Below are 27818 nucleotides of genomic sequence, written 5' to 3' on the forward strand. Positions count from 1 at the left end.
AAGCGTAAACTACACTAGGGAATGATACAGAACACATAGTATATCACATTAAACATATTACATGAAGCATCCCTTAAGGTAGGGAAGTTGCACAGTTTTATGTAGACTGGTTTTATTTCACGTCACCACTCACCTGCTTTGAAGAAGATGACACCTGTGTTGGCGAGCCCGCCCCCTCCCCTTTGAATGGTCCCTTGCCGGCACTTGTCTCGTTTCGCCAATCAGAGCTCTGCTTTTATAACCCTCCAAGATGGCGGCTCCCAGGATTGTGTTTTTATTTTGTCGTTAAGTTGAAATGTTCAGTTTTTATTCTTGTAGTTAATGGTCGCTTCTCTCTTCGCCCTGAGTTTCACATGTTACTTTACATCGATTGCGCGACTGGCTGATTGAACGGGATATCAGGGGACTTTGCTCAGCATGGCTACCGATAACAAAATCCAGTTTTGGAAGAGGAATGCAAAGGTTCCGGCAAGGTGGGTAGTCGTCGGTGTTTAATTTGCATGACCAGTTGTTCTATTTTCATGACATACTGACATTATTACCCCAGATGGCTGTTTTACTACGAGGCGCGTCTCGTTGTTCGCTGATCTGTCTGGTGCGTGTTGAAGACAGTGTATAGATTCCGGATGTACACCATGCATGCACAGTGTTTTGTTACTGTCTAATTTGAAATACATCTTTACCGTAATTTATTGTATAGGCCACGTGCAAGACCATGAGACGCGGTGGCTGAGTCCATGCAATGTCACTTGTTGTAAATTAACTGAATATTCAGTGTTTGAATCGGAAGGAACACTGATCTGCAATGCAAACTTCTCCAGGCTACTTCACTGTAAATGTTTGCAAGACAATTTAAGGGTACACGCCCCACTGCATGCATAATACATGTTAGACTTGGACTCGATTATATTCAATGTATTGGCCGGATTAACGTATGTGTGTGGTATTAACACAGCATTATCACACAGGCATGCCTTCATTAAAGATTAATGAGCTTAAAGTAAGAAATAGTGTCTGCACTTACGCTTTATCGTATTTTCATTGGGTCTTATTTCAACTATTAATGTTTCTTTTTTCTTTCTGTGTTTGTTTATGCAAACTCTGCACTCCATCCTTTTCTCAGCTCATGATGTTCAATTATTTGCACATGTCTTTTGTTTCCATTATCTTTTCAATAACTTGGAAACATATATTTTTTTTCCCCCCGCCTCTGTTTCTGTTTGTTGTTTGCTCATACTATTTCTGTAAGTGATCATGCTGCTAAGTGAGGGTTAATTTGCTATGTCCGACTTCTATCTCAACACATTTTTAAAAGCAGGCACTAACACTTGCTATCTTTACTGTATGTTCTATATTAAGCCTTTTTGCATTTTCTCAACATAGATCTGCTTTGTAATTTAATGCTGCCTATAAATAATGTATTTCTTTACCAGTTGTGGCTTGTGAATGTGAAGCAGTTTTAGTGTCGAAGGAAGTGTCACAAAACAGCTCCATAATACTGCATTCCAATAATTTCTTTCTTTTTATTTATTTTTTAACATTACACAAAACAGGAGTCTCCGACTGTTCAGCATGACAACGACTTATTGCAGGAGAAACGTAGAGAACACAACTTAAACTTAAAAACTGTTGTGATGCAGGGATGAAAATAAGACTCCTGTTGCAGTTTCACCCATCCCAGTTTTTATTATGAGATTGGTTAGTCACAGTGTATAGGTAACAAGCTCAGGTGTGTATTAAACTCATACAGTAGTAAAACCAGGAATGGATCAAACTGCTATGCAATCGGAGCCTTATTTCCATCCCTACGATGCATGGAAAACACTGCTTCCTGGTACCGTTAGGACTTTCAGCAGATACAGTGGAATTAAAATGCATTAAAAAAAATTTTTTTTCATTTATCTACACATCCTACCCCACAACTTCCAAGTGAAAAAAATATTCTAGAAATTTGTAGGAAATTAATTAAAAATAAAAACTGAAATGGCATGGTTGGGTAAGTGTCCACTCCCCTTGTAATAGCAATCCTTAATTAGCTCAGGTGTAACCAATTGCCTTCAAAATCACACACCAAGTTAAGTGGCCGTCACCTGTGTTAAATTGTAGTGATTTCACGATAAATTTAGCAGTTCCTGTAGGTTCCCTCTGCTGGGTAGTGCATTTCAAAGCAAAGACTCAACCATGAGCACCAAGGCACTTTCAAAAGAACTCCGGGACAAAGTTGTTGAAAGGCATAGATCAGGGGATGAGTATAGGCCTTGAATATCCCTTGGAGCACAGTCAAGATGATTATTAAGAAGTGGAAGGTGTATGGCACAACCAAGACTCTGCCTAGATCAGGCCGTCCCTCCAAACTGGATGACCGAGCAAGAAGGAGACTGATCAGAGAGGCTACCAAGAGGCCAATGGTAACTTTTCAAGAGCTATGGGCTTTTATGGCCAAGACTGGTCAAAGTGTGCATGTGACAACAATATCCCAAGCACTCCACAAATCTGGCCTGTATGTTAGGGTGGCAAGAAGAAAGCCATTACTCAAGAAAGCCCACCTTGAAGTATGCAATGTGGCAAAGCCATGTGGCAAAGTTGTGTGGTCTGCCGAAACTAAAATGGAACTTTTTGGCCTAAATGCAAAGCGTTATGTTTGGCGCAAACCCAACACAGCGCATCACCCAAAGAACACCATCCCTACTGTGAAGCATGGTGGTGGCAGCATCATGTTATGGGGATGTTTCTCATCGGCAGGGACTGGGGCACTTGTCAGGATAGATGGGAAAATGTATGGAGCAAAGTACAGAGATGTCCTTGAGGAAAACCTGCTGCCCTCTGCAAGAAAGCTGAAACTGGGATGGAAGTTAACCTTTCAGCATTACAACGACCCAAAGCACACAGCCAAAGCTACACTGGAGTGGCTAAGGAACAAAAAGGTAAATGTCCTTGAGTGGCCCAGTCAGAGCCCAGACCTAAATCCAATCGAAAATTTGTGGTATGACTTGAAGATTGCTGTTTATCAACACTCCCCAAGGAACTTGACAGAGCTTGAACAGTTTTGTAAAGAAGAATGGTCAAATATTGCAAAATCTAGGTGTGCAAAATTGGTAGAGACCTATCCCAACAGACTCACAGCTGTAATTGCTGCCAAAGGTGCTTCCACCAAGTATTAACTCAGGGGGGTGGAGACTTATCCAATTATGATATTTCAGTTTTGTATTTTTAATATACAATTTTCTCAATAAAAACTTTTTTCCCCTTAACAGTGTGGAGTATGGTGTGTAGATAAGTGGAAAAAAATCCTAATTTTAAATGCATGTAACTCTGAGGCACTGACACAACAAAATGTGAAAAGTTCAAGGAGGTGTAGACTTTCTATTGGCACTGTATATAGTGGCTGTTTCAATTAGATATTTTTGAATGAAAATAATCCCTTATGACAGTCAAGTGCAGTACTTTGATAACAATGTGCAGTCATGAGGTCTCAATTCAATATGCATTCTCGGGTGTGACGGGGGGGGCGGACGGAGGGGTGTGACGGGGGTGGCGGACGGAGGGGTGTGACGGGGGGGGCGGACCGAGGGGTGTGCCCGGGGGGGGGGGGGGGTGGACGGGTGGACGGAGGGGTGTGACGGGGGGGGGGGGGGGGGGGGGGCATTTTGATATATTTTACAGATAGATTTTATTCTATTTTTCAAACTTTTGCCGGAAACGAGTCATTTAAAATGGTCTATGTTGGCTGCAAAAAAAGTAACAAGCAGACCAAATAGTTAAAAGCAAGCTTGCATGGCATTCAGCAACATTTTTTATGTAAACCTTTAAACATATGTTGACACATTAATTACAATGCTCTGAATTAGCAGCTGTAAAGCTCTCTGGGGTGAAAGTAATGTACAAAACACAGTTGCCTTGATCATCAGTGTCCTCATCGCATACAACGCAAACAGACTCATCGTTCATTTTGCCATTTAATTATTCTTCGTGTGCTGCATACACTGTAGGGAGATACTCTCGTCTGAGTGTGTCACTGTTAGGCACGGCTCCACAATTCAGGATTTTTTTCATTGACCAGCCGTTGTATTGGTATGTTCGCTGCATAAAGGCTTCCACTAATTCAAACGTGTTGACATTACGTGTTTCTCCACTTTCTGTGCTCTTTTTAAACAATCCTGTGATTGTGACCTGCTTGTTCTTGTTTCTGTGTACTGTGCTGTCAAGATGCTTGTCAGTAGTACCTGTTCTTAGATGATCCAAAGAACATTACAACCTGAGCAAAACAGAATCCTACCATCTGCATGCAATGTCCCCTCTTCGTAGCTCTGAATGCAATCTTCTGTTGAAATGAATTTTACCTTTTTTTTTTATTTGTCAGCTGTCTGCATTTTTAATGTTAATCATACACTACAAGCTAATAAATCAACACTATCTAAACAACCATTTTAAACATCCCGCCTCTGACTCGCATGTTACGTCATTGTACAGTATGAGGAATTCACCAATCATGAAGCCGGTATTTGTTTGACCTCGTTGCTGTAGTAACCAAATGCACAGCATTGACGCCGGACCGTGTACAGCTACTGCAGCGCTGCTTCTACTTGATAAAAGTATGAAAAGAACAGGGGAGGTGAAGAGTAACGTAAAATACTGTAAGGAAAATAAAATGCATATTTTTCACGGTAGGCCGTTAAATACACGATTTCTGTGAAATTCGTGATATCGTGAATTTTCCGGGGCCCAACATATAAGGCTAATATGCTCAGTCTGTATCTAGTTATTACCTCCTCCTCACACAGCCCTAGTAATGTCTGTCTGGTATGAAATACTCTCTCTCCCTGACTCTTCTTCTCGCTCTCCTGTGCAGCTCTTCTGCTGGTTCTGCGACACCGCCTGGTTTCAATAAGCGTTACTTTTAACACATGCTGAGGCACCAAGTTAGTGCCCTTAAGTCAATGTGGTTTGCATATGCCTCCCTCACAGTATTTTGTGATGCAATACATTTCCACACATTAACATTATTCATTCTATTTAAATGACTCGCACGCAGTACTTTTACTTTTTCCGTGCGCTAGGTTGCCTGCCACTGGTTAGTGAATACAGCAGGTGTTCAAAGCATGCAATAAAGGGGCTTACTGCGTGCAAAACACGGTACCGCTGTTTAGTGAATGAGGCCCTAAGAGTATGCTGTAGAACATCCACAGCAGACGGGCTGAATTAACACAGAGCAAATTAAACTGCAAGATAAGAGCTGAGTTTGTACTTCTGCTATCGAGAGATTTGAGAGGAAATGAGAGGCAGGGAGCTTGGGAGCCAAGCAAACTTTTTATGCGTCTGAGTGTTGTGACATGCTGCTCCAGGGAGACTCTGCCGTCTCTAAAGTTATGCTTGTCCGCTCCAGAAGAGATGCAATAAAACCAGCAGCGGTCCCAGTATTGAGCAAAATAAAACCAGCAGCGGTCCCAGTATTGAGCAAAATAAAACCAGCAGCGGTCCCAGTATTGAGCAAAATAAAACCAGCAGCGGTCCCAGTATTGATCAAAATAAAACCAGCAGCGGTCCCAGTATTGAGCAAAATAAAACCAGCAGTGATCCCAGTATTGAGCAAGTGTGTAGAGCACTGGCCAAGGTGGCTGCTTCTTTGGAATGTAATGATAGCACTAGCGACTTTCTTGCCACTACACAAGCAAGCATTGCTCATGTGACATTGTGGTGCTTTAGACCTTGCTGTTGCTGAATGTCTAGAATTTGTATGGTAGCTGTTTCATTAAGAATTGTTTACCATTTTAACTGGGTACGACTTGCTACTTGAATTGAAGTCTTACCTGTCGGTTCTTGCCTCCGCTAAATTAGAATGGTATTGAACATAACTCCTAAAGCAGTGGTTTTCAAACTTTTTAGGCCCTGTACCCCTTTCCAAAAAATCTAGTCTACCACGTACCCCCATCTGAGACAGGTCATAATATACCTATGACAACAGAAAATAAATTGTATTTTCTAATTACTAGGCTTAAGTATTTACTGATGTTAACTGAAAATGTGTGTAATTATATATATATATATATATAATTTAAATGCTTACCTACCAATGTGATGGATATGTCTGCTTTTTATCACAGATTTCAGTAAAACTACACCCTTTAGTAAACAATGCAGCCCAGACACAAGGGTATGTTATTCTGTATTTTAAAATGAACGAATCGAACTTCAAGTTACAAAAAAATTTAAGCGGGTCATTTAAAAAAAAAACAAAAAAAAACAAAACAAAAAAAAAGCCTCGATTTGTTGGCTCCGAAGGCACACAGAGAAGGAGGAGGGGCTAGAGTTCAGCCAATTACTGTTAGTGGAAAACTGCTGTTAAACTAATCTAAACATGTTATGTAAAATTATTTCAAAATTCAGACCAATAAGTAAGTCAAAACGAGTCCAAAAACAGGTTATGCTTTTGAAAAACAGAACCTAGGGTTCTAATTTAAAACAAAATCAGAAAGCAATTCTCAACAAAAGTTGCACATTTCTTCCAACAAATGCAGAAGTTTAGAGAGAAAACAGACGGGGCATTTGCATAAAAACAATTTAAAAATTTACAAATACAGGCATTTAAAACATTTTTTAACTCAGTGTTATCGTTTAACACTTGAGCTGGACATTTAAAATGCTATGTGTGTCTTGTGCAGTATCGAATCCAGCCAGAATAAGCACATTGTTTTGAATGTGGTAAAAAATGTAAAAAAACAAAACAAAAACAAAAAAAAATAAAAAAAATCTGTTGTCCGCTATTACAGGATTTCTTGCGTACCCCCTGAGGAGCGCTGAGTACCCCCGTTTGTAAAACGCTGAAAGGTAGGGTAAAGTGCAGATGCATTTTAAAACAAAAGCATGGTTTATTTTTTCATTCAGCAGATCACTTCCCTTTTAGAAAAGACTTCCCCAGTTCACACATTGTACTGTAAGGCAGAAACAGAACAGAAAGCACATGCCTGCGTCATCATTTTATACATTTTCTATTTAGTTATTTATCCCTTTTTTTTTTCTTTTTTTTGCCCAGTCATCTTATGATTTTTGTCCAGTCTTCAGTATTAAACTTATTTTAATACCATTGAGTATTTTGATTACATGGGAAGAATATGCTCATAATCTCTGTTGCATTTTCTTCACAGTTTACAGCCAGTATATGGAGCACAGCATCCTCCTCTTGATCCCCGGATACACAAGACGTAAGTGTTTGAGCACAGGGTCTGCGACAGGGTGTGATGATGAAGAGCCGTGCACTGAGACTGAGGCACCGTACATCCTTGTGATCTCTGCACACGATTCCACTCCAGTGCAGCAGTGTCTGAGGTCTGATCATGTGCACTTAAATCATGATGCGACTGTGCTGAACAGAAAGAAGGGTGTGTGTTGTGTTGTAATGAATTGACTGTGGTCAGCATTGAATCCAGATGATTCAGCTGCACTGTGCCACTTTGACAATCGGGCAGTACATGGCAGAGAAAACCCCTTAATCCACTATTCAGTCATACAAAGGAAACGCCTGATAAAGTTCAGTCCAAATCTCTGACCCCTTGAGGTCTGAAGAAGTACCTCTTTACTCCCTCAGCTCGGATAGTGTGCTGTATGAGGAGCCAGAACTGATTCATGGTGTATGTCATTTTCCATTAATATTTGTGATTTAAAAAGAATGGTCAGAATTTCTTCTGTTGTAGAAAAATATATATATATTTTCAATAATACGGTAACAGGATTTTCATGGAGCACAGAGAACAGAATTCATCATTCTTGAGAGAAATTGATTATATGCTCTGCTGATTTAAAATAACATTGTAATGGTTTTCCGTCTGGAATGTGATGGGATTCCGTCTGGAATGTGCACAGATTCCAGACTTTCTACTGAACATTGTAATGGGATTCTGTCTGGAATGTGTACAGGTTTCAGACTTTTCTACTGAGTGGACTGAACTGTCAGACAGCCTGCAAAGTCCCGCAAAGTGGGTCGGGTTCAGGTCGGAATGTCCACTTGTTTGACGGGTCCGGTTCAGAAAATTTGTGTACAGGACTTAGCCTTTTCTCACTTAACAAATGTGCAAATTTGAAAAACCAAAGCAATTGCTGGAGGCAATAGGTCAGCTGCGCAGTGTATCAATTTAGTGCTACGCATGAGGATTAGTGCACTACCATAATAAAAATGTCTGTGACCAAGGTAAAACTAACCTCAGCTCAAGGTGTATACCGTGTGGTAGATAGTAGTTCGAGAGGTAAATCAGAAGTGTGGAAAACTTTTGGAATTATATTGAGTGAAAATGACGAACAGGTGGCTGGATTTGTTGCTTGTAAGACCTGCAATCAAGTTTTTGTGTACGACAGTTACAAAACTGGAACATCTCTGCAGAAGCGCAGGTGCAGCTCCCTTTCGGCTGGTGGCACGAAACAAATTGACAGGTATTTTCAGCCTAAAAATGAGTTGAAGACGCCCAACAAACCAACAAAGACGACAAGGAGGCAATAACAGAATTGGCGGTAAAGTACGTTTTGTAAAGATGTACGTTCTTTCGAATCTGTTTCTGGAGACGGTTTTTGTGACTTAGCTGAAGGTCTGATTGACATGGTGCTCGCGTGGGCCGTGTTGATGCAACAAAACCGTTGCCCGATCCATCTACTGTATCTCGAAACATCGGCAAACACGCCAAACAAATTCACCATAGTGTTATTCCTGAACTGAAGGAAAACTTGGGTGACTTGGGTCACGGAGGGATCACACTAGATATGTGGACTGATGATTATCTGAAAATTTCTTATCTTTGTGTGATTGTTTATTACATCAACTTGGATTATATCTTGAAAGAAAGAGTGCTGTGTACTGCTGAATGGGACAATACATTACGAAAAACTGCAGAGAACATTAAACCAGCCAGCATACGTGCACTGAGAGTCAGGTTTGGACAGGCTTTTTTTAAACTTGTTTATGTAACAGATCGTGGTGCTAATATCGTATCCGCACTGTGAACTGTTACACGCCGGAACTGCAGTGCACACCTGCTCAATACAATGTTGCAAAATAATATCGGTCAAAATGCGAATGAGGATGTTTTTTCCCCAAGAAATAGCAAGCATCGTTGAAGCTGGAATGGCATTGGTGACGTACTTTTAAACAATCCAATTACAGAATCGACTACAGAAGACACTGAAGGCTTCTGTTGAAACACACTGGAACAGTCTTTATTATACTGGAATCAATATGGGAATAACAATACTGACAGAGAGGCGAAGAGTACCGCCTCAAGGATTTGGATTCAGAGAACGCTGGAAGCCTAGTTTCATTCCTACAGCGTTTCAAAGAAGCGACAAATGCACTGGAAAACTGAAAATCTTAAAACTGACTGACAGATTCTGGACCAAAAGGGACAACCCTGTGCCACAGCAGGTGAAACAAAATGCATACCTGCAAAGAAAATGAAAATGACCAAGAAGATTGATGATGTTGAGACTCCAGTGATGACGCTGACGTTTTCCCACCAGATGTGCAATATTACATCGAATACAAGTGTCCCAAGATGAACGACGATGAAGATTTCTATCTCCTGTGTTGGTGGAAGGACCACACTACTGTTCATCCAAGCTTGGCTCAAATGGCTCGCTTTGTGTTGGCAATCCCAGCAACTAGTGCTCCAAGTGAGAGATTTCTCAACGGCTGGGTTCATTGCACAAGAAAGAAGAACTCAGTTGAAACCAGTAACAGTAGATGGCATCCTTTTCCTATACAGTAACTTGAACAAGACATTTTAAAAGTACGTTTTCAGTTTAATGTAGTATGTTTCAACTTAATTTAGCAGCGACTGGAATATGTGATTACTTTTAGTTTTGTTTTGAAAATAGACATTATTGGAAATGCATTTTGTTTATTGTTACAAATAAGAGCAAGTTTAAGAGCAAATATGGTATATCTTTTTTGGAATGCTACCTGTGCTACAAATCGGCACCCGGCAAAGTTTATAAGAAACACACTTTGTTAAATTTGATGTGTCCCATATTACAAGACATTTTCCTGAAGCAGATAGCAGAGTCGGGTTGGGTTGTAGTAGCAGGTCCGGCTGGGGAGCGGGTCATAAAAATCAGACCTGCGCAGGACTTTGAGGGCCTGTATTCTGCAGGTGCAGACCGGTCCTCACAGTTTAGATAGTGCTGCATGCAGTGTCAGACAGGGCCTGCATTCTGCAAGGTGCAGACCGGTCCTCCGTTTAGATAGCGCTATAGTATAAGGTGGCTAGCCTGACCACACGGTATTCCTCATTTTGTATACAAGCAGCAGATCTTCTTTTTTACACCACTCTCCTGAAGTGTTTTCAAATGCTACGGATTGCAGCACTGCTGAGTTTGTTGGTCAGGGACTAAAATCTCAACTGTGCTGCTGTTTGTATGTAATCTACAGCTTACTCTGTTTTTGTTTTGTTGTTTCTGTTTTTACTTCAATAAGAGATGCATGTGAGCAGCTGGTTGCTTCCACAGTAGTACAGTAGCCCAACACAGAGAACATTCTCCTCATACCAGTTTTTGTTAGTGTAGGGTTCACTGACGAGTCGGGTTACTGCAAACCAACTACTTTATAAAGCTGGCCTTAATGTAATCCAACTTCTCTCGAGTGCCTGCAATGTTTACTTGTATTTTAATGCAGTTAATTGCAGCGATTTATAGAGCATGAAACTAAATGTGTGTAAAATCAATGAAGCCTCACAGATGGAAGAAAATGGAATACCTTTGTCGTGGGGTAATTGATTTTGAGTCATGCTTATTGAGAGGTTTTCTCTTGGAGTAAAACACTGAGGACGGGTTTTAACCAATGAAGATAAATGAGTTCTTGTGCTGCTGATGTGTACGTGTGGGAGCCTTGCATCCGAGTCAAACCCAGGGCCCCCAAACACAATCAAAACAAATGCAAAACCTTCTACACTCGCACACCTCTCTGCATCATTTGACATTCTCAGTCAGCACCCAAAATACAGCCTTCCACAACTTCAGACTTAAAAAGCCAGAGGTGATCGACTCTCCTGATTCTTCTGGGTTGAGCATCCCATAGACTTGGGTATACAAGCATAATATAACTGGAAATACTATAAAATACAAATCTGCGCTGCAGTACAGGTTTTGTTCCCTCTACAGTGCTCTGTCCAGGTACTGCTGTTCTGAGTAGATGTGTGGTTTGACCGTGATAACTTTCTATATCTGTACCACACCTGGTGAATAACCTGCTGTTCACCTTCATAGGTAAATGCACCTTGTCTAACCAGTTTCCTACGACAGCCAAGACATTCTCTCAGCAAAGTAGGACTAAAAACCAGACGACCAAAGGGAATTCATACCCATGAATAGGTTAGTGAGCTGCAGTGCTGTTACCTATTGCACTGCACTGCACTGGTCTAGATCCAAAATAAAGATATATTTTAAACATTCAGTAATGCTTATACAATTATTCAATGTGTGTTTGTTGGTTCCCGATGAGAAATGTGCAGGTAGGTGTTTTTTTTTTTGGACAGATTTGTGCACTATAACAATACAAGTGATAATAGCAAGCATACAGCAAACCTAAGGGCTTCACTTTGCATTATAAGCTGCAGTCATTCCCATGCCTGCTCCCGGGTGTCCTGTGATGAGCACGGGCCACTCACTGGAGCAGAGCTGACATTAACCTGGGTTAGTGCTGAGGAACTCCTAATCGGAAGCACAGGCTGTTCAACATTTTAGCAAGGATGTTTTACCACCTCTCCCGTGCCGCGCTTTGAACACAGTGCTGAAGGGGACGCTCGCTTTATTTATTTATTAATTTATTTTGAATTTGGACCAATTATTTTACCCCCGATTTTCTCCCAATTTAGAATGCCCAAATATTCAACCCGGCTCAGCGCTGCAACCCCCGCACTAACTCCAGAGAGACGAGCACTCGCATCCGCCGAAACGTGTGCCGTCAGCCATCCGCTTTTTTCGCACTGCAAGCATGCCGTGAAGCCATCACAGAACTACAGTGTCGGAGGATCATGCAGTTCTGAATTGCACACAGGCAGGCCTGCGGGCACCCTGCTAGTCACAGGGGTCGCTAGTGCACGGTGAGCCAAGGACTCTTGGACTCTTGATTTTATATGTGTGTGTGTGTCCTGGCTTCAGGTTTGAGCTCCTAATTTATAGCAGCAGAGCGCATGCCATAGCCATGTGCCTGCAGCATTGTGTAATACATATATATAGTGTGTGTGTGTGTTTAAACTGTACACTGTTTCAGCCAGAAACCAGCAAGCATATTTTTATGTTCATTTTTTACTGTTTGCTGTGTGTTTCATTCAAATCTCCTAAAGTGATTTAGAAAAAACTCTGTAGCTTCTGCTGTGAGAGGTTGCCGATTCATTTCATTTCATTTCATTTCATTTCATTTCATTTCACAGTTGTAACAGTGCTGTGCCTCTCTCAATCATTGAGTTGTACACTGTGTAGCTTTCACATCAGATACAGTTCTAGAGATATCCTTGTGAATCAGGAAGCACTGCACTATCTGGGGCCGTGGGGGACTGTTCATTTTAAAAGTCATTTAAACCAAGATATAGGATCAAGCAAAGGAGCAAGTGCAAAGAAAATCCAATATTATGAGTCCCTGTGTATTGGGTTTTACACCAGAGGTCAAGGTGTGCTCAACCTCACAACCCAATAAATGCAGTGCGAGCTCAGTGTCAAATGGAGGTGTCATGCTGATTTAACAGGAGTCCCAGGTGAAGACTCTCTCAGAATTCACAGATTGCAAATCCGACTTTAGCCCCGCTCACTTTTCACACCCAAGATACAAGCTACCGAGATAAAAATGACAGCCGCGCTGCGTTCAAGTGTTCGACTTTGCAAATTAAAACAGAACGTTATAGCGTCCTTTTGGAAAACTGATCAAATCTCGTCCCGCAGTTGACAAGAGGCTTCAGTACGCTGTTGATGGGTACATCCATGGTAATGGTAGTCAAAATCTCAGCAGTCGATAATATCATAACAATAGAAGTGAAGTGTTACCGATCACCGCGTAAGAGAGAGAAACCGCACACGTTGTTGATCGAGGTCGAGGTGAAAATATTACTGAGCAGTACTGCACTTGCACCAGCAGGTACGTTTATGCAATATAGAAATTGTATTATAATTTAGAGATTGTATCATACAATATAGAGATTGTATTATTGTCACTGTGGCATTTGTTTGTCTGAGGTTATGGCGGTTGGATACCGTAACTAAGCGTAGCTGAGCCCGGTAGGTTATGAGTAGGGGTCTACTTAAATTGCGGTAAATTTACGTATTTTTCACGGGTATGTTGCGGAATAAAATTAGCATTTCGGACATGTTTATTTTACGTTCTATTCAGCAGCCTCTGAAGTAGCCTTTTGTTTAAAGTGTGATTCTGAAGCTAAATAGCGATCGATCGTATTTTCTCCAAATACACATTAAGATATGGAAAACAATTACCTCAGTCTGCATGTAGTTTCTTTGAGAAATATCTTAAAACGATCATCAGCCGAAATATACTTTGCTTTTTTTGTCGTCCATTTCTACAAAACAATGCAGCACCAACTTTGTCCCGCCCCCTCCTGCACAGTACAGGTCACATAAAAGCAGTAAAGACGCACTGATAGGCTGATTAAAACTTTGTCATTTGAATAGTAAACAAGAACGTTAACTGCTTTGGAGAATTTATTTTGTAAATGTTACTTGTGTTACTTAAGTGCAATGCACACAGGACGGCGGAGGAATAAAAAAGGGCTATCTGCAAAAGGAAGACACGTAGTTTGCGTCACTTGCGTTGTGCAGTAGTTATATTAAACAAGTTTTCTTTTTTTTTTCCTCTCCGTACTTGTTTGTATGCATTGGCCCCTAAAAGGTGAATTTCGCGGTGATTTAGGTAGGTCCCTAGTTATGAGCTCTCTGATTGGTCGGCTTTGCAATCGGTCAATTACTCCTGCAGTCCAATGCAAGGCATTGTCTTTCTTGTTTATACGAAGACAAACCCATGAAGGTCTGGAATCTGATTCCTGACTCCACTCGGGTTAGCAGAAATCATCCTGAACCTACAGGGACGTTGTACAATGTGTAAGCGTCTGCTCATCCAATAGCATAAACTAGTGAACTTGTAGAGATGTTTATGCATTAACATTGTACTAAAGCAGTAGATGAAATGCTTGTTTTCATATAGCTTGATCTTCTGTAACTGTCTGCTCCTGGCAGCATGGCTATCTGAGCTGCTGGGTAGAGTGGACAGTTACAAGCCTGTTTACCCTGTTACAAACGTGACTTTAATTTCACAGTCCTTTGCCTTCCTGCTTAAAGCCTTGTCATGGCAGAATTTTAACTTGTGGTTGGAAAAATAAACCTGCTTCTGCATTCTGTGTTTCTGGTTGTTGCTAGCTTGATAGTTGAGTAAAGAATCTATTAACAAGTCCCTCATGCCCTTCAAGTTAAGACAACATGAGCTGCCTCCCCCTCCCCAATTTTGTAAAGTGCAAATGCTTATAAGAGGCAACTATTCTTTTGTAGCAGCTCAAAAAAACAAAACCTGTGGCAGAGCAAGAGCTCTGCCTGTAAAAAGTTGTGGTGTTTTGTTTGTTTTGGTGGTGGCTGGCAGGGACGTGGTTAATTCCTGTCCCTGCCAAAAACATGTAAGAATGTGGCTGCTCCTTAATAGAATAATTGGTGCTGATTGGAAGCAGCCACATTCTATAAAAGGAGAGCCCAGGGCTCTATTTGGGAAGAGGAGTTTGGTGAGTGTGCAAACCGACAAATTGCTTAGTGAGAAAGAGGTATTAGAAACAATACTGAATTCAGATTCCGATTTACATTCAAATGCATATAATTCTTCCACTGAAGCAGATGTCAGCGAGTGTGTCAGTGAAGACATAAGCGAAGAACATTTACCATCAACATCAAGTGACAGTGAAGAGGCGACACCCATCTCTGTGCGTTGCTCCATGCTTCAAGGAGTATCATACGCTGAAGCATTAAACACTCACTCCCTCTGCCCCCACAACTGCTTTACCCAGATATGATTTATTCATTTATCTTTCTTTCTTTCTTTCTTTCTTTCTTTCTTTCTTTCTTTCTTTCTGCCCTTTTTTGACAGAAAAAAGCATTTTGGACATGTTGTGGTTGTTCCACCCCGTTGTTTATTGTCTACCTGTTTTTTAGTCAAAACCTTGCCTGTGACAAAATAAAGTATATTTATTAGTTAATTATTTACGGTAAAAATAATTTGTCTATTTTCAGTATTCATTACATACATACAAACATATAGCTTTCAGCTTGTTTGTCCGCTGTACTCTTAATAATCAAGCGCATGCAGAAGACAGAAAAAACCTCACTCCCGTAGAGCCGGCAGGGCATTTTAGAACTCACTACTCAAAGGGTTAAACTTTTATTTTTGCCCTTGTGCCTTTTTGTTTGTACTTTTTGTGCAGTTTCTTATCTTCTGAGTCTGTGTCTCGCCGCTACCCTGTCACACTCCCCAAAAAACAAACAAGATTTATTCTGCTCAAGTATATCCTGTGGTTGCTTCATTCAGCCACATAGTACAACAGTTACAGTTTTAACTGGCCTTGAGACTGCTTGCAATGAAGGAGATGTACCAGTCTGGTGGCACTTCCCTGAATCGAGTGGTGGCCCTGCCAGGGAGGACTGAGCGACTCTGCCATGCATCGGGTGTGAAAACCTTCAATAGAAGGTTGTGAGAACCTGCTTAACCCCAGTGTATGAATTAACACAGAATATCCTTCAGTGAAATTAAAGTTCTCCATCCTGCAAGCCTTTTGATCTCTGCTTTACTGAGTGCCTACCTGCTGTGCAGCGATGCTGTGGAAATCCTTTATTTGGTTTTATCTCCGTGCTTGAAATTTATGCCCTCTTACCAGTTCCTTCAAAGTACCCTTGTTCCAATTCTGTTTCTTTCTCTGTTTCATTTCAGTTTTTTAAAAGAAGCACCCAAGACTAACGCATTGTCTATAAAATCAAAAAAAGCTTCAAGTTTTCTTGAGTTTGCCCGGAGCACCAGCGATGCCTGGGACATTGGCGACGATGAGGAAGAGGAGTTTTTGGGCGGCCCTCCCCCTAACACTCCTCCCAACCTCAACTCCAAGGTAGCTGTGGCAACGGCGGCACAGGTCATACACAACTACAGCAAGGTCCGAGAGAAACCAGAGTGGCCACAATCAACAGAGAGGGTCCAGGCCAACGGGAGCGTGGTGAAGTCAAACAGCGCCGCGCAGCTATCCCAACCCTCAGGTGAGCCGTAGTGATTGTGCAAGGAGACGCTTCACTATTAATGGGTCTGTAGAGCCAAACCCTCCCTGCTAAAGCAGAATATGTAAAACTATGGCCCCGTTTGTCATGTTTTAAAATCACTACGGTTGCTTTACATGCAAAGGCATCCTTTTTAACATGGCATAGCATCCTCTATTGATTACTTTGAAAGATAAACAGAATGTATGCAAATGTAACCCAAATATGTAACACAGTTAAATGTCTTAACAAGTACTGAAAAGTTTTACCGTGGTGAAGTGGGCATATCCATGACTGCTCTGCTCTTTTGAATGGTGTTCTCTTTGCTAGGCCTTTACACCGGTCTTCATTGTTTAAATAGTAATCAAAGAAGACTGACATTTCAAAAATAAAACAAATTCTTTCTGTCCAGGCATCTACAAACTGTATCCAAACATTTTACTTCCATCTGATGAACAGCTGCATGAATTAACAGACTGATGCAGATGAGAAGATATTCTATTATTCACAGTTTGTGCTAAAGCAGGTGTTCCCAAACTTTCTTTTACCTGTTCAGCTGCATTAGGCACTGTGGCCCACTAGCGCTCCTTGGGAAAAATGTTAAATTAAAAACATTATGTATGTTTAAACCCATAACATTATAAATAAACCTAATCTAAACTGTCCTTTATTCATTTGAATAAATATTGTGAAAGATGGAATTCACAAACTATGCACTGAGTGAAAATACAATTTTTTGAAACCCTTTAATTTTAGTAAATAAAATAAAACTAAACAGATGTTTTCATTAAACCTTTATATTAGGTACCTTTTTGTATAATTGAACATTTTAGAAATGCAGTTTTTTTGTTGGTCATCAAACAATAAAGAAGTGCATGTCTCTTATTATTCCTATTCATAAATGCCTGAACAGGAATCACTTTTGAGTAAAACCGCTACAATCTGCACAAAAACATAACCTTTAAATCCTAATTTCTGAACACTAACTAAAACGTCCAGCCCGGTACCTCTCGCGCTGAACTGTCATGCACAAACATGACGATTGCGCACAACATAGTGAAACGAGATCCTTGCATAAGTTACTTTTTTCTCCACTACTCTGTGCAACCAAATACAACCAAATACAACCAAACACAACCAAATACAATGTGCAAAATCACATTAAGTTGGCTTGTTACACGTCCCACAGAAAACTTTTATAAATAAATCCATCTGCGCCACAATTTGAATGTCAAAAATAATAATAATAATAATAATAATAATAATAATAATAATATTTTCCAACAAAACATATTCTAGCGTTATTTTAAGACGACTGAACGAGCCAGTAATCAATAAAATAGCAGTACATCCAAACATTTTAATAAATCAGTTATCGGTAGGCATGTGTAACAGGATGGCGTGTGTGATGACGTCAGGCCCGAAGCAGGAACTGAAACAGATACTGCAGGTAGGGTGCAATGGCGTTTGCACCGTCTTTATTTTAAATACAAAAACAAAGCAAAAGATTTAAACAAAAAACCACTGTGCTCACAGAGCGAAACAAATATTTTAAACAAAACAAATCATGAACACAAAATGAACAGCCAATACAGGTCAGGCTGGGTAAACGCCTTCACTGATCCTGTATATGTGTTGTTTTTTTTTTTAATTCTCTCTCTCTCTCTCTCTCTCTCTCTCTCTCTCTCTCTCTCTTTCCACCTCTGAACATCCCACCCCCACTGAGCCGAGAGTGGGTCTTTTATATTCGTGGCTGGAGCCTTAATTACCTATTAATAAATTACCTTATTGCATGTCGCCTTGGATAAAGGCGTCTGCTAAATAAACAAATAATAATAATAAGGCTCCAGCAACATTCCCACGAGTGTTATAGGGAAGGGGCCTACAAATATAATAATAATAATAATAATAATAATACTACAAAACATACATATATACAAATAATACAGGGGCGAGGTGTACTCCGTCACAGTATGTAACAAGATTTATGAATTTGATTAATAACTTGATTTAGTTAATAGTGAAACATATATCAAAGTACTCAGTATTTTAAATGTTAGTAGCTAATAGTCACAAAAACATATTTCATAAGCATCAATTGAATTTTTAAATGAATGTTATCAAGCACAAAATTTAGTATGAAAACGTTTCTACAAAAGAAATTGAACCCATTCCAGCACCTCAAAACTGAGCCTGTGGTACAAATGCATTCAAACTCCTGTAGCTGCCTTTTTTGTTCTTTTATACTCTGCAAAATCTTTGGTAGCGGGTTTGACATATTGTAATACTGAACACACTTTTTACATCTGCCAGCAGAGTGATCACATGACCTTAACACCGCCCTATTGTCAGAGCCCTTACTGTTTCAGATATAGTTTTTATGCCATTTAAATTCTGTGACAATCATGGACCTGTACTGTGTCTGTACAAGTGTAGCGTTGGTGGGACTGGTAGTGTTGAACCCACCTACTCTGTGTCTGTACAACTGTAGCTGGTGTACCACCGCACCTCACCATACCAAAGGTACCTCCACCACCGCGTGGTGTATCACCACCGTACCATGCAAGGGAAGGGTACTGTACAGCACCAGTGCTCTGGCCCTGTGCAGCTGTGAACTGATCGCTTCATCACCGTTCAGACTCGGTTCAAAGTTGATTGTGGTACGAACAGTGATACCATCCCTGGTCCAGTAACAGCGGACCCGGTTTTTATCTTTTTACAGTGCTTTTGCTCGTAACATACTGTACAGCGGCATCACTGCTTGTGCTGTCTGAGACAGCGTGTTTTTATTATAAGTACTGTATACTTCACCAGCCCTGTTACAGTAAGTACTGTATACAGGAGCTGCAGCTCCCGTCCTGTTACACAGCGGTGTTGCTGCTTGAGCAGACCCGTCCAGCCTTGGCTGGGGCGTTGTCTAGAATGGCAGGGGATGTGCAACCCCCATTGCGCACTAATGTACCTTCCCGGTGCTACAGGCACTGAACCAGTACCAAACAGCAGCTGTACATTCTTACTGTACATTGCTTGCTGTTTGCATAATGCCTGGGTTTACCCCTGTGACACATGCAAAGCCAGCCTGCCTGTCTAGTACCAAGCAGGCCTTGTTGACAGCCCAGTTGCTGTCCTTATCAAACCGCTTTTCTGCCAGTTTTAATGCGCATTTCTTCAAGGTGCTCTACGTCTCTAGGAGCTGCCATTCCTGTCTGAGGACATGAAGTCAGATAAGCATCCCCTGTGGTTAAGCTCCCCCTGTAATGGCAGAGCTTATGCAATTGATGCGGTCTTGCAGGTGCTCTGGTCTACAGAGCATCCCCACTGTTGCATTACTGAACAGTGTTTTTTGCTGCTTGAGCAGATGCCCCCTTGAGGGCAGCAACAGTACTGTACACTACCGACCTGGAGCTACAAGCACTGGTACCGTTCTGGTTCCGACCTGCTATCGACCAGGGTTTTACAATCCCCAATCTGGTAACTGAGCAGGCCTTGTTGACAGTCCAGTTGATGTTTTTAGCAAGTTGAGGCAGCAACTGTACATCCTTATGGTACATTGCCTGCTATTTGTTGGAGAAATGTTTCTCCTGCAGCTCTACAGTGCGCTCTGCGTCCCTCACCTGTACAGCTCTCTTCCCCATCACCGTCTCTTAGAGAGGTGGCTGCGTTCTCGCCCCATGGCTCTGAGCTAAGGGAGAGACACGCACCCAGGAATAAAGATCTGGGCAGCAGTTTCCCACAGGCACGCATGCCTGATGGAGACAAAGTTTGCTCAGTTCCGTCTGGTTCTGGCATGCTACCGACCGTTGTTTACATCCCTGTCTGGTACCAAGCAGGCCTTGTTGACAGTCCTGTTGCTGTCTTTAGCAGCTGAGGCAGCAATTGTATTCTTACTGTACATTGCTTGCTATTGCACAATGTCTGGGTTTTTATCCTTTTATCAACAGCCTCAGGGACCAGCACAGCCAGCTGCGCCTGTGGCCAGGCAAGAGCCTCAGGGCAAGCCGCAAGGTGAGCAGCGGCCCTAGGGGTTTGCTGCCACAGGTCCAGGGCCCCTTCTCAGGGAGCCATCTGGAGTATTGGTGTCAGTGCACCACAGACATGTGGGTGCTTACTACCGTTCAGACCGGCACAAACTGCAGTTCAAACACGGTCAACCTGTATCTGAGCCGAAGGAGGTTAAAAATGGTGAAACAGCTGTTGCAGTCATTCAGGCCAGGAGATTGGTTCACCATGGTGGACCTCAAAGATGCCTATTTCCGTATCCTCATAAAAACACTTAAGTACCTGCGTTCGCCTTTCAGGACAGCATACGAGTTCAGGGTCTTGCTGCCTGGCTTCTCTCTAGCTCCCTATGCCTTTTCGAAGTGCATGGAGGTTATTCTGGCCCCATTGAGACTCCAAGGCATCAGAGTACTCCATTACCTGGATGACTGGCTCAGTGGGAAGCGACAGCGTGGGAGAAGTACAGTCGTGGAAAAGTACAGAGCAGTTAGAAGCAGTAAGGAGAAATTACATCTTTAATTGCTTTAATCAGAAAACACTGCAGCTTCACGTCTAACAGCTGTGTGTCTTTTTCTGGTCTATTTGGCAGCTATTTCAGTTTGCCATATCAAAATTGATTCAGTCTCCCCAGGAGCTTAGCTTCCTGGTGGGCAAAACATTTTGAAAGTGGATAAGCTTAAATGTTATCACTCGAGCGACTGTTTACTTGCTGTCACCTTCGAAAAGCGGATGAGCGAGATGCAGTGTTTCTCCTTCATGAGAACCTGTTTAATTTTTACCAGGACAAGGGTTACGCTCCGTACCGATCCTGCCTTTTGCATTCCATGTCAACCAGTCTGTGGATCTGGAGGCTTCTTTCCACCTCCTTCCAGTCTGACAGGGAGGTGCAGCGCTATACGCTCTGCCCCGGGCGGGCCCTGGCATGCATGTTGATAGGACAAAAAGAGGACGATGTGGTGTTTGCACTGGGACGAGGTCCCGTGATCAAGCCCTGCCTAGGCAGAGCTGTTCAAATGGATAGGAGACACATGCAGAACTGCCTATGAGCTGGCCATCTTGCCCCCTCCAGAAAAGCTCACTGTCCATTCCTTCAGGAGCATGGCAGTTTCGTGGGCTATATTCCAGGGTAAATCTGTCAATGACATTTGCAATGCAGCAGTGTGGGCTACTACCCATACCGTTACTAGGTTCTACAGACTTGTCGTGGATCCACAAAACCCTGGTTTTTGGAACTGTTAAGGGTGTCTTCTGGGCCAACACTTACAAATAGACATATCAGGTGAGTTTCTCCCTCAATGTTTTAGCCATAGCTACTTGTACTGGGGTTTCTAATGGTAAAGTGCAAGGTGGCCTTTGGCTTAGCCTTGTAGCATTCCAGTTGGTCTGCAAAATTGCCTTGTGACAGATTTGGTATTCATACCTGTTAAGGTAATGGTTACATTTCATACTTAATATAGGGAACTGGAATAGAAATGTAACCATTAACCAGGGTCGCTGCGTCCATGATTGCAGCAGTCTCAAAGGAAAAATGAGGACGATGTTTGTGTCGGCAGGCCTTTTATGTCCTTATGGACGGGCACGACTGCATCCACAGGCACGACATGCAGCTTTGATATCTTATTCAGGCTTCAAGGTCTTTAGATTAAATACCCATTAGGTAACGGTTACATTTTTAGAGTTGGTGGGGCTGGCAGAGTTGAACCCACCTCTCTGTGTCTGTTAACTGTAGAGCTGGTGGGGCTGGCAGTGTTCGTCACACGGTCACATGATTTGAATGGCATGAAAACAGCTGTTTGGATTCCCACGCAGGCTGAATAATAGTGAGTGATCTAGAGGAAAATATGAACTCAGTATTGGAGTAACGGAACCCAAAACTATTTCAAACATCATAACGTATGTAAAACAGTAAATGCACATGCCATTTGAAGTTGCTTACTTTGTAATTGAATTAACCACAGGGACACAGGCAGTTCTCCTGCTTGCGGGAGAATATTTAAACTGATCCCACCAAGTTGTCGAATTGGTTGAGTTCACATGTAATTTGGGTATTAATTAATTTGAAGCTTTAGGATAAGTAAACAGTTTGTATAATTGTCATGAGAGGTTGGTTCACTTGTGGAACTCCAGTTTAATTATTTCTGCCCCAGTACGGTTCTCATTGTCTGTGAGAAAGCTGCAGTGTTTCTTATGCCCATAAGGTGGCGATATTGCTAAAGAGATGCACAACTTCAAAGCCAGGCTGATGATGAATCTGGAATATTTTACAGACTCTTATTATTAGACTCCAAACATAAAACTATCAAAGAGACATTTCACTGTTTAACACGGTCTACTATTAATAAACAACTGTGACATATATAAATCATGAAGCGTTTAACAGTAACAAGAGGATTGCACAGCACCTTCGAATGTGTCCGGGTGCTGAACCAGGAAGTACAGCAGTTCATCTCGGCAATATTCTGTAAAATATCCTGCTTCGAGTTCAACTCCTTATGTAAAACTGGTGTGAAAACCAAAACATGGAATTTGAGCACAAAATACTGTACTGCAGAGTTGATGAGGAATCTGGGATACTTTCTATGCTACAAGAAGTATCTTATTTTTGGACGTCAAATGTAAGAGACAGCAGCAGGTTCACATTTGAATGAAACAGTTGAAGTGACTGAAGGCAGTGGATTTGTGCAGTGCCGCTGGGTTTTTCCACGCTTATGCTAAGGTGTAGCAGTGGTGTGTTTCATGGTCCAGTGTACCTGTACATGAGGATGCCTCTTGTGCTGTGCACTCAGGGGTTATGAAGTGACTTCTCGCACGGAAAGCCTCTTGTTGTGTTTCAAGCTGTTCTATTTGTATTGCATGGATCTTGCACATGGGCGTGTGAACATGGTGCTCATCTGATCTGCACTATACTGTGCTGTATAGGAGTGATTTCTCCCAGTTCACAGTCTGAACACAAGGTGACTGCATGCCAAGGTCATTGTTTGCTGATGATTAGTTCCAGGGTTTTCAAACGTGTGGAGATCTGTATTATCACTGTGATGCAAACTCAGTAAATGAGTTCTGTGTGGAACGTGTAGAGGAGGAATGACTGTCGCAGACCTAAGAGCCAAAAACCTTTTGGCCATATATTTATTTTTGATTTAGTGTTTGTTGTGTTTGACCAAGTGAGAGAGAAAGATGTCTGTTGACATCAATAAGTAGTGTTTTACATAATTTGTTTTTCAAGTGTCACTTGTAGGTTTGTTTGGGAAACACTCTGAGATGCACTCATGTCTGCACATGGTGTCTGTGTGTGATCTCCTGATAGTGTTGAAGGGTGCTGGAAACCTCCACAGCCTCTTGTTTCAAGGTTAAATTGTACAGAAGCGCATTGCTGCTATACATAAAAATATATATATATATATATATATATATATATATATATATATATATATTGTCACGTAATTACATGATGACTATCTCATAATTTGGAGATAGGGAATTATAACGTAATTACATAACAAATTATCATGTGATTACGTGATAGGGAATTATCACAATTTCGTGATATGGATAATTTGTGGGTGCTTTTTACAACCATGTTGTTTGAGTAGATAAACTGTAAGTACGATATAGTAAATAATAAGCACATGTACTGCCCCTTTACCAGCTTTGGAAAAACGTAACTTTGCGATCACATTTGTCCATGCATAATGTTTATGCTATTATATAAACCTGTTAAATTAAATAAATGCTTTTTTTATATTTTTGGTTGTACCATTAATTTATTAAGAGTATAAACAAGAAACAAGTATAATATGACACACTTGCAGAAATTGAATTTTAAGCCGGTGTCACTAGTACATGGAAATTAAAGACCACACAGTCATTCTGAATATAGAGAACGCTTCCATGTGACCCAGCGTTGCAGTACCATGTGTTAAGAATGATCACGTGATTAGAAATTATCACATAATTACGTGATAATTCCCAATCATGAAATTACGTGATAATCATGATGTAATTACGTGATTTATTTATTCATTTATTTATTTATTTATGGCAGCAACACGCTTCTGTAAAATTTGCTATCAACTATATCGGACTATCCCTGCAAAGTCACCCATTGGTTTGCCTTGCACACCTTGCTGGTGATGGTGTGTCTGTGTCCTTCTCACTTTTTTCTTTTATTTTACCCTTTTGAGTTGCATTGTGGTCTATTCAGAACTGCAGCCTTCTACAGTTGTTCTAAGGGGCTGGTCAGTGCTATCAGGATCTAATACTGCTATGAAGCATATTTAATATTGGGATGAAGCAATTACAGGGGCACACTCCATGGAACATTTGGTAATTTCATCCTAACCAGCACACTGCCACTTGGAGGTGACTAAGCAGTAATAAATTGCTTCTGGGAATTTCTTGGTCCACAGGGGTCTGTAGCACTGCTTTCTTTAGAATGTGGGTCGCTTCTATTTTTCAGTTTTTCATCAGAATTTCATGGAATGTGCCTCTGTTTATGTTGATGTGGGAAAGACTGATTCTGTGTAATATCACACTTTTGGCTGTGATTTATATTCCAGGTTTGGGTGCTTGACTTTATGGGGATTTCTGCATATTTTAAACTCTTTCCAGATCTCAGCGGCCACAGGCTGGAAGTGAAGCTTTTCTGTCTAAAAGCAGATTTCAGTGTTTTAACAGTGTGACATTTGTCATATGAATTTCCCCATAAATGAAACTGATCAATACACGTCCTGTGATATAGTAAGACATTTGTCTGCCTTATAGAATGTCCTGACATGATATCCTCCTGTAGACTCATATCTCTGTACTCATACATTTTTATTACTGGAAGGGGGTGGGGGAGAATATTGCTTTCTGTCAGTGACTCAGTGCAACATTGATAAAATGCACTGTCTGTGTTTGAAATTTTCAAAGAGGGAGAGGCTTGAGGCACAATTATTAAAATAATTTTTATCCAACCGAAATCCGTGCAATCTGTCACCTTGCTGCCATTCAACTGAAAATAATACAACCTGCTGTTCATTATCATAACATCATGTTCAAGAGTCCACACCTCCCAAACACTCCTTTTTTTTCATTTGTTCTTTTCTTTTCATGCTGTAATGTTCTGGAGTATATAATACTATATATAGGATACTCCAGGTGTGTAGTCTTGCATGTCATTACTCTATGCATGACACAGAAACAGACATACATTTTCTGAGTTGTAGTGTTGAAAAAATGTCTATTTGCGTTCTGATTGACCCTGTATACAGTGATGCTACAGCAGACCACTTGGTACAAGACCTCGTAATGCCATTCCACTAGAAGCTCCATTCTCATTTTCAGACCGAACAGAAATAGCATGGCCTCTTAACTGTGGCTCCTGCCTGATGTGTCATACAGGGGAGTGCTGTAATGTTGTTGTTGTTGTTGCTGATACTATTTTGTGTTTAGGCAGTGGTTTGTTAACAGGTAGTCTCCTTCATGTACTACAGTATTTGGAAGAGATCAGCACACACTTTCATCGGCACTTGGTTTGAGTTACATTGAACCGCTTTTGGAAACAATTTTTTCAAATGATTTTAAAGGTAACTCGTATATTCTCAACAAGGTGGGCTGCTTCTTTTAAATACAGTGCCTTGCGAAAGTATTCGGCCCCCTTGAACTTTGCGACCTTTTGCCACATTTCAGGCTTCAAACATAAAGATATGAAACTGTAATTTTTTGTGAAGAATCAACAAGTGGGACACAATCATGAAGTGGAACGAAATTTATTGGATATTTCAAACTTTTTTAACAAATAAAAAACTGAAAAATTGGGCATGCAAAATTATTCAGCCCCCTTAAGTTAATACTTTGTAGCGCCACCTTTTGCTGCGATTACAGCTGTAAGTCGCTTGGGGTATGTCTCTATCAGTTTTGCACATCGAGAGACTGAAATTTTTGCCCATTCCTCCTTGCAAAACAGCTCGAGCTCAGTGAGGTTGGATGGAGAGCATTTGTGAACAGCAGTTTTCAGTTCTTTCCACAGATTCTCGATTGGATTCAGGTCTGGGCTTTGACTTGGCCATTCTAACACCTGGATATGTTTATTTGTGAACCATTCCATTGTAGATTTTGCTTTATGTTTTGGATCATTGTCTTGTTGGAAGACAAATCTCCGTCCCAGTCTCAGGTCTTTTGCAGACTCCATCAGGTTTTCTTCCAGAATGGTCCTGTATTTGGCTCCATCCATCTTCCCATCAATTTTATCCATCTTCCCTGTCCCTGCTGAAGAAAAGCAGGCCCAAACCATGATGCTGCCACCACCATGTTTGACAGTGGGGATGGTGTGTTCAGGGTGATGAGCTGTGTTGCTTTTACGCCAAACATAACGTTTTGCATTGTTGCCAAAAAGTTCGATTTTGGTTTCATCTGACCAGAGCACCTTCTTCCACATGTTTGGTGTGTCTCCCAGGTGGCTTGTGGCAAACTGTAAACAACACTTTTTATGGATATCTTTAAGAAATGGCTTTCTTCTTGCCACTCTTCCATAAAGGCCAGATTTGTGCAGTATACGACTGATTGTTGTCCTATGGACAGAGTCTCCCACCTCAGCTGTAGATCTCTGCAGTTCATCCAGAGTGATCATGGGCCTCTTGGCTGCATCTCTGATCAGTCTTCTCCTTGTATGAGCTGAAAGTTTAGAGGGACGGCCAGGTCTTGGTAGATTTGCAGTGGTCTGATACTCCTTCCATTTCAATATTATCGCTTGCACAGTGCTCCTTGGGATGTTTAAAGCTTGGGAAATCTTTTTGTATCCAAATCCGGCTTTAAACTTCTCCACAACAGTATCTCGGACCTGCCTGGTGTGTTCCTTGTTCTTCATGATGCTCTCTGCGCTTTAAACGGACCTCTGAGACTATCACAGTGCAGGTGCATTTATACGGAGACTTGATTACACACAGGTGGATTCTATTTATCATCATTAGTCATTTAGGTTAGAACATTGGATCATTCAGAGATCCTCACTGAACTTCTGGAGAGAGTTTGCTGCACTGAAAGTAAAGGGGCTGAATAATTTTGCACGCCCAATTTTTCAGTTTTTTATTTGTTAAAAAAGTTTGAAATATCCAATAAATTTCGTTCCACTTCATGATTGTGTCCCACTTGTTGTTGATTCTTCACAAAAAATTACAGTTTCATATCTTTATGTTTGAAGCCTGAAATGTGGCAAAAGGTCGCAAAGTTCAAGGGGGCCGAATACTTTTGCAAGGCACTGTATGTGGAACCTATTTTGAAGCCCTGTGACCCTAACTCTTTCCCCCATATTCACTGTTTTTCATGCTACAGCCTTGTCCTCTTGTGTGTGTGTGTGTGTGTGTGTGTAGATGGTTCTTCATTTCGGAAGCCGCTGCACAAACAGCAGTCTCTCCCCTTGCGGCCCGTCATCCCCCTGATCGCGAGGATCTCGGACCAGAATGCCTCTGGGGCTCCGCCGATGGCCGTCCGAGAGAAAACAAGGCTGGAGAAGTTCAGGCAACTTCTAGCAAGTCAGAACACAGACTTGGGTAAGTTATCAAGCGCAGAAACATCATTTCTCT

The 27818-nt window shown here is 41.4% G+C and overlaps 1 protein-coding gene across 2 annotated transcripts in view; it reads left to right on the forward strand.

Annotated features, from left to right (window-relative positions):
* The first annotated feature begins 239 nt into the window (after window positions 1-239).
* The window catches only part of LOC117964471 (TBC1 domain family member 22B-like), a 167368-nt gene continuing 139789 nt past the window's right edge, over window positions 240-27818 (forward strand). The window contains exons 1-4 of one of the 2 annotated variants that reach the window (XM_034908012.2): window positions 240-473; window positions 7143-7199; window positions 15944-16260; window positions 27606-27785. In XM_034908012.2, coding sequence (XP_034763903.2) covers window positions 418-473; window positions 7143-7199; window positions 15944-16260; window positions 27606-27785 — 610 coding nt within the window. In that variant the 5' untranslated portion in view covers window positions 240-417. The remainder of the gene's footprint in view (window positions 474-7142; window positions 7200-15943; window positions 16261-27605; window positions 27786-27818) is intronic. The other variant, XM_034908013.2, reaches the window with a different exon arrangement.

Source organism: Acipenser ruthenus, chromosome 29 (assembly GCF_902713425.1).
Source record: "Acipenser ruthenus chromosome 29, fAciRut3.2 maternal haplotype, whole genome shotgun sequence".
In the NCBI taxonomy this organism is placed as follows: Eukaryota; Metazoa; Chordata; class Actinopteri; order Acipenseriformes; family Acipenseridae; genus Acipenser; species Acipenser ruthenus.